The sequence below is a fragment of the Plutella xylostella genome, chromosome 23 (genome assembly GCF_932276165.1).
Source record: "Plutella xylostella chromosome 23, ilPluXylo3.1, whole genome shotgun sequence".
Lineage (NCBI taxonomy): Eukaryota > Metazoa > Arthropoda > Insecta > Lepidoptera > Plutellidae > Plutella > Plutella xylostella.
The window spans coordinates 7740001-7751361 of record NC_064003.1 but is presented as its reverse complement, the minus strand read 5'-3'; the positions used below and the strand labels follow the sequence as shown (position 1 = coordinate 7751361).

Below are 11361 nucleotides of genomic sequence, written 5' to 3'. Positions count from 1 at the left end.
CTGGGTTATAAATTAGTCTTTGACTGTCAACAAGAATGCCACAATTTTATTTCCGAAAAATGCCGAAATTTAATGTTTCCATTCCCGTAAAATAGTACATAGGTACAAGTGGTACAACCTAAAAATGCCTCCCAAAATAACTTTCTTTCTATAATAGAACCTAACACAAAAATATGAAAGTAGCAACCCCAATAAACCTCGTAACTTAAATACCTGACCACTAAAACCAATAATCGACCTATAACATAACACTACAAAGTTCTACCTACAAAGCAACTATGAGCGAGATAGAAGTCAATTCTTCAACTGCAATGAAAACAGCTGGTGATAGAAACATGGATGAAATTCTAGATGAAGGAGGCAGTAGCTATAATACTTTGCAGGTGAGAGATGATAGGTACCTACATCCTTATAGTATCTTAAATTAAAATGTTGCCTTCGCGTTACGTCCATGATTGTGCCTAGGCCTACATCCAGCAGTGGACTAGCTTTTACAGGCTGATTATGATGATCCAACGCTTAAGTAAGTACTTAGTTAAGTACCTATAATAATTATATTTATTATTTCTTTTCATTACGATTTTCTTACTTACTATTATCTTTATTTCAGGGGACTCACATGATTTGGGAAAGTGCCATATCCAAATTGGAAGAAAATTTAACTATGACATTTTCTGAGCAGGTGAATTTATTTTTCACTGGTTCCAGGCCAAAAGCAACATAAAAATGGTGGCTGTTCTATAAGTATGAGTAGGATGGAAAATATACCGAGCAGTGATTAGAGTGAGACAACATGAGTATCCGCCATTTTCATATTGTTTCTTTATCCACATGCGTCATACCTACTTAAAATAAGTACATGTGGTTCTTTGGATTACAAACCTTTGTATGCCTGAAGTTTACATGATATCTTCAATTTTAAACAACATACGCATACTAACGTTTTAAGTTCTTCCAGGAATATCACAGTTGTTCCATATACAATAGGCTATCAAGGAAATGCAACTGTATGAACCGCACTGAATACAACGATTTAATGATTCACTTTAACGAAGGTTCCAAATACGAGTTGCGGAGCGATGGCGAAGTTGTTAAAAACATTCGCATCTTGAAGAGGTTTCTGTACATGGGAGGCAGTTATTGCAAAAATGCCTTGATGTTCTTAGAGGAGGTAAGTGTCTACAAATAAGTAGGTAAGTAAGTACTTATGTAATAATAATGTATTAATTATGATTCATTACGATAGCTTGTTGTCTCAGTAAGTGAGCTTATGGGTGAGGGATTATATGTATTAGTATTTATAGCTTAGCTACTATAGCTAGCAGTTTATCAACCAATGCTATCGCTACAATGATAATAAGCGTCTAGGGTTACCAAAAACATGACCAGTGGAAGTGGTGTGACATGTCCTTGCTACATACATAGGTAGGAGACCTATGTAGCTATTTTTTTCACCTTATTTCAGGGTTTGCAAAGCTCATCTCAAGACGAGTTAAAGGAAATAATAGATGGGTGCATCCGCGCAGACGTATGCAATGTGTTCGAAGGAACGTCCCTGGCAATGCAATGCATCTCTTTACCATGCAAATACGCAGTTTACGGCGATAACAATACTCAGGTACTTAAACAAACTCGGGAATTTTGCACTTCTACATATACCACGATGGTGGAAGAGTTAGTAGTTAAGGTTCCTACCGTTGAAGTAGAAAAAAAGCCGGAAGGAATCTCGCTAACTAAACACTGAGGCACAACATGGAGCGTAGGTGCGATGTAATTGGTAAATGGCGGCGAACTGACTTACTTTGAGTGTGAATATATATGATGTGTGTCGGCTCGTCGTAACAATGAAATTGACTTACTTTAGGGTGCCTCAGTTTTTAGCTAGTGAGCTTCCTTCCGCCTTTTTTTCTACTTTGATGGTTCCTACCTATACTTATGTGATACGTAACGTAAGTGACGTGTTCATCAAGGTTGCACTCTCAGAGTACCTACATAGTCAATAAGAGCGTCGTGTTTGCTATGTCAATAGTGTTTCCTTTGAATGGGGGCTACAATACACAATAATGTACTGTTTCCATTTACATGTACGTACATAATCATCACACATTTTTGCAGTCTTCTTTAACTGGACACTTATACATTATCATTTTGTTTCAGGCTTTAGCAGCTATGGTTCTTTTCAAAATAGCAGAAATAGAAGGAGGCAGACAATATCTAAATGCAAACACAAAAATCACATCTGACTTAAGAAAAATCATAAGAAAGCTGGATACTGTGTTAGAAGCTAACACCCTTTTAATTCTGAATGCAACATATAATTTGCTCTGTCCCCTGTCAAATGCAAACCCAACTATTGTATCTTTCACCTGCAAAATTCATGAAGATACAGATACAAAGTTTTCTAATAAAGAAACTGAAACTAAAACAGACATCCCAAATGAAAGTTTAAATAGTTATATACCTTTAAAGAAACGAGAAAAAATTATACCACGCTATACAGAGTAGAGATACTTTGAAAAATTACAAACAATAAAAGTCAAAACTGTGATACAAAAAGTATATTTTCTGTAATAAACTAATTCATTAACCTCTTTCCCGCAGTAATAGTCATACATAATATAACAAATAATAGTTAATAGGTAACAACACAACACATTCTACAATAGTACAGGGTCTTATAAATAAATAAATAATTTTAATACACAATAAGTTGTTTTATTCCAGTCTCACCATCAGGTATATACTATTTTTACTAAATCTCCCTCTAATACCCACATGAAGGTTCAGTAAACCTTGGAATGCTTAAATAATAAATAGTTTTTATACAATAATGTACAGACAATAAAAGCTGGCTGTAGCAACAGCACTATAAAAAAAGCGTCAAAATATTTGGTGCACCAACTTAAGAGATCTAAAAATCACAAAAGGCCCCTGTTTATAAAGAATAGGTAAGATAATAATAAAATTCATTCAGTCAATACATCTACTATCAAAGTTAGTATGGTTAGGTTCCGCATAGTAAGATATTCTTCTCCTATTAGTAGGTGGATCCGGTTTTGGCCTGAAGAACATGGCCAGAAGAATATAGAAACCACCAATTATTTTACTAATAAAATCCAGAAACCCTAGGAACATAGGTGTTGAATTCTTAATGAGATAAGATGTTTCTCTAACCAATGCCAATGTGAAATTACCCAGAAATGTTATAAATGCTGAACTCCCTGTAAATATTGCAATAACCAATGCTATCAGGAATGTTACAAATTCTTTTACATTTGTAATTGATAGAGCAGTAGCTAATGTCCCTTTTATTGCAGTTACAGCTTCACCAAGGCTTTCAGTGCTTTGTTCAACCTTACTGGCCTTTGCATTTACTTTAACTTTACCAGTCAATATTGGCTCAGCTTCCAAAAATGCATCTGTTATGTGTCTCACACATTTAACTTTCACAATAACTTCATCATTTCTGTATTGCACTGTCTTAACTTGGAACCAGAAAGGTCCGAACGGTTGATTATCTATTTCACACCACAAACAGATACCTGCAGGGCTGTAGTTCAGTTTATCAGTGTCAGTAATACCAATCCATCTAAACCTGTTCAGTGATCGCAGTTTGTGCAAACTCTCTTCTAAATCTCTTCTTAGTTCTGTTTCTGCTGGACTTAGTACAATTATGTCGCGATAACCGATATATTTATCGACAAGTCTACGCTCTACATAGCGGCCTAAAAATATTCTTGACTTCAGCAACTCTTTCACGTAGTTCTTTGTCGATACCGTATTTAAATCTTCACTATGATCCTGTAATGCCGAGTTTACAGATGAATTAAGCGACATTGTATCTTTTGTTGTGTCCATTAGGAACAAATATGATTCAGTAGTAATTTGAGAAGATAAAAGTAAATAAAAAACAGCTTTTTCAGAAAAGAAGATCTCTCTCTACCACCCTTGAAAATTACAGTGACAGTGACAGCACTGACAGCTTGACTTGAGTTCACAGAACAATCGTTCATGGACACAAACTTTAGGGATGTGTTGGTTATGGAATCGATACAATTTTCACTGACATAAAAACTAACAAATAAGTGCCAAATTCATAGGTTACATAGAAATCTAAGTTTCTTTAAACACGTTTACCCATTTCGTCTAAACGCGTTTAGAGCAACCTGAAATTCATCGGTGCAATTTTAATCTCGTTTACGTCACCGGTGTTTCATCCACAGACGAGCCGGCAACACTGAAATGCGTTTAGTTATTACGTCGCGCCGTACTTACTTTTTGCGTATTTTGAATTGGAGCAATGGAGTAACAAAACGTTTTGACACATTATAAAATAAAAAAATAACATAATGTCGTTGTCAGTTAGTTTTTATTTGCTCAGTGCTTTGTTTATGACGTTTGACAATGACAGCTTCTATAACTGTGTTTAGGAACGCTAACTAGCCAATTTATAGCAGTTAGAGCTGTAACTGCGTTTTGCTCTAATCTAGTTTAATATTGGTCTGTGAAAATCAAAATGAGCGTATAAGCTCGTTTAGAGCATAAACTGCGTTTTCGATCCTTCTAACCAAGTTTAATGAGTTCGGTGAATTTGGCCCTAAAGCTGTCATGACCTAAGAATCCCTAATTTTAATACGTTAATTAGTCAGTTTATGAAAGGAGAATAGAATGCAGCCATCTACGCATATCATATTAATCAATAATGTCTAGAATAGAGGATTCGGAGTGCAATCGAGAGAGACGAGTCCTATCACCTAAAAAAATATCGTTTGTAGTACAGCTCTATTAAACTTCACAGACTAAATTGAGAGTTCAACACAGATGTCACATTTTGACAGTGACAGATCAACAACACAATTAGTCTGTGGTCATAATACTTATTTTAAGCTTAAAACTATTTAGTGATGGGTCGATACCGGAATTTGTAGGTAGCTTTCAGCGGATATTCGATTAATCGGATGATATCTCCTTCATCGCATGACACTACATATTCTATTCTATTCTCTGCGGGGGTGTAAGTACCTGCACCTGGCCCTCTCGAATTGAACCTTTGTGCATATCCCCCAAGGTCTAACTAAACTGCCTACATATAAATATTATTTTTAGCCTTGTTATAAAAGGTATCAAGTGTATCTTTTTAATTGCATTTATTTAAAAAGTAGGTTTAAAATGACATAAGAACCATTAGCAAAATGAAACCATTTAAAAAATGTAGTACTTATGGTACTTTTCATGTGTCTGCCGCTGCTGCTGCGAGACTGATGGAAAACCATGGGGAATTACCTATGTGACAGCTGAGCTCCTAAATGAAAAATTTTGTAAAGACTTTTTATTAGTCTCAGACTCATATTTTATATAGGTACCCATTTGTTAAAGATAAGTACTGTAAATATAAAATACCGATTGATTACCCGTTGCCAGGCTGTAGGTATGTTTGAGCGTGATTTGTTTATCGATACCTATCCGATTATGTACTCGAATTATCGGTTAGATTGGATCTGTCTCTGCACCTACAGGAACACCACTATGCAAAACTAGATTTTTTTTACGTCATCAAAGGTTCAAAGTGCTAAACTTGTAGTATGTTTTTCAAAAGTCGACATACTTTATATTGTGATAAAGCTTAAATTAAATGAAGTTAGTTAACGCAAATTTATCTTGCGGGTACCGAATTGATAAGTTTATGTAAATATTCTTTTAAATTATACGATAAGCTCTATTTGTGCCTCTGCTTTTGTGCCTTTACGACTCTTTGTAGGACTGATTTTTCGATAGGATTCAATCATGATTTTTCAAAAAGGAAGCAGAATAATTAGCATTAGAATGCGTCCAGCAACCAAGGTTCGTGTTTACTCAGACTATAGCATGAAGCATGGTATAGGAATTGTCGTGTTTGTCCGCTCAGTGATTCTCGGCAGTCTCGCTTGAACCAGCCGGCAAGCGGGCGCCGAACAGGTTTAACGTGAATCTTGAGGTGCTGATGTGTCTGCCGCGCATGATTAACGGTTTATTATAAAGTTCGGTCACGTAGTCTAACTTCCATTTCATTCCACAGTTTTGGAGCGCCATGGCGTCGTACGCAACGAAGGTTTCCCTGAACGAGGTGGTGATTGTCTCTGCCGTGAGGACTCCCATTGGTTCCTTCAGAGGCAGCCTGGCGAGTCTCTCCGCGCCGGAGCTGGGCGCCGTCGCTGCCAAGGCGGCGATAGAGAGAGCTGGCATTCCTAAAGAAGAAATAAAAGAGGTAAGTTTCATTGACAAATTCCTCACCTACTTTCGCCTAACTAATGAGCTATTTAACAGTTATAGTCCACAACTTAACTCAATTTTTTTTATACAAACTTATACATAATTGAATAAAAAGATCTACTTACCACCAAAATGCCATTAAATAATAATAAATATTATTTGTTTCAGGTATATTTTGGAAATGTTGTCTCAGCAAATGTGGGTCAGGCTCCAGCAAGGCAAGTGTCCATGGGAGCCGGCCTCCCAAAGAGCACAATCTGCACCACCATCAACAAGGTATGCTCGTCCGGCATGAAGTCCATCATGCTCGCCGCACAGGGACTCCAGACTGGAGCCCAGGATGTCATGCTGGCCGGTGGAATGGAATCCATGTCCAATGTACCATATTACTTAAAGAGGGGAGAAACACCATACGGAGGTGTGCAATTAACTGATGGCATTGTCCATGATGGACTCACAGATGTCTACAACAAATTCCACATGGGAAACTGTGCTGAGAACACCGCCAAGAAAATGGGCATCACCAGAGAACAGCAGGATGAATATGCCATCAGCAGCTACAAGAGAAGCGCTGAAGCTTACAAGAACAAAGCATTCGCAGATGAGCTGGTCCCAGTGCCAGTGCCTCAGAAGAGGGGAGCCCCTCCTGTCATATTTGCTGAAGATGAAGAATACAAACGAGTCAACTTTGAGAAGTTCACCAAACTAGCCACAGTATTCCAGAAAGAAAATGGCACAGTAACAGCTGGGAATGCCTCAACCCTGAATGACGGAGCTGCAGCTGTTGTTCTAATGACAGCCGATGCTGCTCAGAGACTGAATGTAACGCCCATTGCTAGAATAGTTGGATTTGCTGATGGAGAGTGTGATCCCATTGACTTCCCCATTGCCCCAGCTGTAGCTATCCCTAAGCTGTTAGAGAAGACTGGTGTGAAGAAGGAAGAAGTAGCTTTGTGGGAGCTGAATGAGGCATTCAGTGTGGTTGCTGTTGCTAACCAGAAGATCCTAGATCTGGATGCTTCCAAGATAAATGTCCATGGTGGTGCTGTGAGCATTGGCCATCCAATCGGTATGTCTGGAGCCAGAATAGTAGTCCACTTATGTCATGCTCTTAAGAAGGGAGAGAAAGGTGTAGCAGCCATTTGCAATGGAGGTGGTGGTGCCTCTTCCATTATGATTGAGAAATTGTAAGTCAACATAACTGACCTGACCCACTAATGGTTTTGTTCTGCTTTCGTCTGATCCATATTTTACCCCTAAGTTATTATTATTATTTAACCATTTACTAAAATTATTAGCACTGTTTTTGTTAGTTTTAATGTTATTCTGTATTGCTTTATAGCTTTAACAGTATAAGGAGAATGAATTTAAATGTAAATCTGTACTGTATATAGTTTATGTATTGTTATGTCATTTGTATAACTTTATGACAAGGATAATAATTTTATAATCAATGCCTTAAAGATTTTACATTTTGTATGAATGGAAAATAAACTTATGAATCGTTTTCAAATTTTATTTTCATTTAATGCCCTGTATACATATGCATTGTTCATTTGTTTTCAGGCCAGAAGCTCCCATACAAGGCCTTCCAGTCATAACATTTTATACCAAAGACCCTTGCCAACTATGTGACATAGTTATGGAAGAATTGGAGCCTTACCAAGATAAAGTAATCATTCAAAAAGTTGATATTACTGAAAAAGAAAATGTGAGGTGGCTGCGATTGTACAGAAATGATATTCCTGTATTGTTCCTCAATGGAAAATTCCTATGCATGCATCGACTGGACAAAAACGCTTTAGATAGGAGGTTAAAAGCGATTGAGGAGGAAATAGGTCATTAGTTAATTCAGCAATAATTATGTAAAACCCTAAATGAAATCGTCATTGTAATTATCATCGTAATGAATACACAGTATTGTATATAGGTAAGTAAATGAGAAGATTAAATAGATAGAAGAGATAAGATAAAAATATATTACTTCTGTACCTCATCCACTTCGCAATCTGATGCTCATGGAATATTGATAGTGCTGATTAAGTACAGGAGGTATCTATTATTCATGTACCTAATATGTAATATTTACCTAATTATTTTGCACCTGTTATGATCAACCTATTATCTACAGCACACAATAATAGGAGTGCAGGTAAGTACTTAGTTAGTTATATAATGATATCAATAGGTAGATAGATCAAACTGGAGGACAACTCGATTCAAATGAAACGACCAATCTTGATACTTTATTCTATTCTTTGTGGGGTGTCACTTCCTGCACCTGGCTCATAATATTACACGAAGTAAGTAGGTAAGTACCTCTATAAAGATAACAGCACATCCAAAATCCGACACAACATCGAACCTGGGACATTCCACACACCGATCAGCCAATACTTAAGTAACTCTACATATAACAGTCGTAGCATCTACCTATGTTTATTGATCTACCTACTAAGGTTTTAATAATGACATCAAGATTATCTAAATACTGGATCTCGGTGGCCTTAGGTATGACTAGGTACTTTTAGTAGGTACTTATATTCATGCATGCATGTGCATTAGGCAAATCAAGTGATAAATTTGCAATCTGCATTATAATTTCTATTAATATCATGAATACAGATGAATATCATGTTTGTAGTTTATATATTCTACCTCTACCTACATCTAGGAAAACGGTAGACGTAAGTACTTACCTAGGTCTAACTAAAGTACCTACTTATAGGTACTTATGTAGAGCAGAATTTATTTCATCACATGTGAAGAGATCACGTCAGGAAAGCCAGAAGATGGATCAAGACACAACACATCGTTCGTTGCCGCCCACCCCGGCGGCTTTAGTGTATCCAGCAATAGCGGCCTGTGTGCTTGGTGGAAAGACGTTCGAACAAACGGCGGAGAACGTATAATAAATCAATGACTGAGCTCGAATTCGTTATAGCTACCCAGGTAGCACAAAATTGCTGCTTAAGCGCTGAACAAGTGCTGTAAAAGAATACCAATGCTGCAATATAGTATTTAAATTGGCTGTATTATAGCTGTAGTGGCTCTGTTTCAGCCAAAAAGGGCCCCAAATTAACCAGCCTTTGGTATTATAATGGCTGAAAATTGGCTGTGGTTTACGTTAAAAAAGGCTTAATTAAAGCTGCAATAAACTCTTCCTAAACGTTTCATTCTGCTTAAGATTATCATATCCAGCCCTTGTGCAGCTTTTGACGTACGCGGTATCCAATTACAACTTTTTTTGCAGCTTTCCATATGAAAATATTTATTATTTTTTAAATATTTCCAAAGACGTCACGTCATAACAAGAAAAAGAAAGAAGTTGATATTATTTAACAGTGCATCCATTTTGAATAAAATATTGTGTTTGGAGTTACGGTAAGTTGAACCAGTGAATATAATAATAAGTTCAGATTCTGATTGCGAGTGCAACTTTATCGTGTAGTTTATACTAATTTATAACAAATAATTGATGCGCCCTTAGAAGTATTTAAATATATTGAAAGAAATGTGTAAATAAATTTCGAGTGAAAAAGCGTTTTGTAAAATTTTACTTGTAATCATATGAAATAACCTTTTACGAACGTATTTTAAGTTGAAAAATAGGTAATATTTGAAATAAATGTGTAGTTTTGCAGAATATTCGATTTAAAATTTCATTCAAAATTATTTTTATAGGTTAGTTATGGCGTCCATAAAGGTTTCAGCTTAAGTCGTTGACAAAATATACTGTGATTCTATTTGCTGTAAATAATTCTAATAATCAGCCACAAGCTGCTTATGTTCTGCATAGGATACTTTCATGTACACTTTTAGTTTTTACAAGGTTTTGGGGTACGCAGTTCTAATTATTATTGAGGTATATCGTATTTCAGCCACTACTTTATGCAGCATATCGGGGTTCATAATGGGGTTCCTCTGACAAATAATAAAAACCGTTTCCATTGATTAAATAGGTACTAATGGCGTGTGCAATTATACATAGTAATAAAAATTATATATAGTCTACGGAATAATACATTACCTTACTAATTGTCTATTTTTTCAGATTACACATGCGATGCGATGTCGTTTAAAATAGTAAAAATGTTTGAAGATGGGAAATACAAACTATGTGTCGTCCCCAACAAATGGGAGAGTAAAAGAGTTCTGAAATGTCCTGTGAAGAACTCGGACTATAAGCTTTATCGCGATGGGAATTCTAGACCAAGCCACGAATGGCCCACAATGCAATGTCAAGTGAAAAGATCCGCCATTTTTACATATAAACAGGCAAACGAAATTATTGATGAGATGATGGCGATACAAGTGACACTGACAATGGCGAAAATAATACCAATAGTAATGTTCATGTGCGTTATAAGAAAAATATAGCAGACAGTTACAATGTTATGGTTGTCAAGTTTGTTACAAGTTGTTATGGTTCTCGCACAGATTTTTCTTAATAATAAAAGTATTTATCTTGGTATAATATTGTTTTATTTTAAAATAATTTAATCCAAATAGGTATGTAGAAGAGGTATTAAAAACAATTCACATCCATGTTGAATGGAAACAAATTTAAAGTGCACATCCTTAGGAGCTATCATTTTCTCGACTAATCTGTTACTGGTCACCATGGTTTTGTACATGTTTATGTATGATGATTTGATTGGGACGTCAAAAATATCAACAAGGTCTGTTATTTCAAAGGTTTGAATATTTATAGTCTTGCTATCCATATCTTCTAATACTTCTTTGACTTTCATCACTTCACCGTTTCTTGTCATAAAACAACTGTCCTTTGTTTTTGTGGACACTACAAAATTTTCAAAATTTAATATTTTTGTGGTTCCAACTTTAGTTACATATGGCACAGAACTCTTCTTTTCTTTCTTTTTAATACAATCATATTCACTCATTCTTTTCGCTACTTGCGCCAATGGTTTTGGTCCACTTCTCAAAAGGCGTTTAATCATAAAAAGTTTATTTTCAAAAGGGTATGCATTAAATGTTTGTAACGATCCAAATCTACGTACTTCTTCAACGATGTGAAGCACATTATGGACATTACTCGTTAGGTAGCCTTCCCCATAAAACTCTTTATAATGCACAACGAAATTAAGA

General features: G+C 36.0%; 3 protein-coding genes across 6 annotated transcripts; 2 read left to right on the top strand and 1 right to left on the bottom strand.

Moving 5' to 3' along the window:
- The first annotated feature begins 129 nt into the window (after positions 1-129).
- Positions 130-2556, top strand: LOC105383946. 2 transcript variants are annotated; one of them, XM_011554088.3, is made up of 5 exons: positions 130-383; positions 611-682; positions 959-1171; positions 1466-1618; positions 2158-2556. In XM_011554088.3, exons 1-5 carry the CDS (start codon positions 279-281, stop codon positions 2503-2505), a joined length of 891 nt encoding a protein of 296 aa, XP_011552390.3. In that variant the 5' UTR covers positions 130-278; the 3' UTR covers positions 2506-2556. The 2 variants fall into 2 exon arrangements, with proteins under 2 accessions (XP_011552390.3, XP_048485634.1); XM_048629677.1 differs by having other exon boundaries at positions 262-397.
- On the bottom strand, positions 2544-3967 carry LOC105383945. The gene has a single exon (XM_011554087.3). It carries the CDS (start codon positions 3856-3858, stop codon positions 2971-2973), a length of 888 nt encoding a protein of 295 aa, XP_011552389.3. The 5' UTR covers positions 3859-3967; the 3' UTR covers positions 2544-2970.
- Positions 3968-5548: 1581 nt separating this feature from the next.
- Positions 5549-7756, top strand: LOC105383944 (acetyl-CoA acetyltransferase, mitochondrial). Of its 3 annotated transcripts, none has more exons than XM_011554086.3 (3): positions 5549-5685; positions 6056-6244; positions 6418-7756. In XM_011554086.3, the coding sequence occupies exons 2-3, from the start codon at positions 6068-6070 to the stop codon at positions 7438-7440; spliced, it is 1200 nt and encodes a 399-aa protein (XP_011552388.1). In that variant the 5' UTR covers positions 5549-5685; positions 6056-6067; the 3' UTR covers positions 7441-7756. The 3 variants fall into 3 exon arrangements, with proteins under 3 accessions (XP_011552388.1, XP_011552386.1, XP_011552387.1); XM_011554084.3 differs by lacking the exon at positions 5549-5685 and adding an exon at positions 5699-5841; XM_011554085.3 differs by lacking the exon at positions 5549-5685 and adding an exon at positions 5853-5974.
- Positions 7757-11361: the final 3605 nt, after the last annotated feature.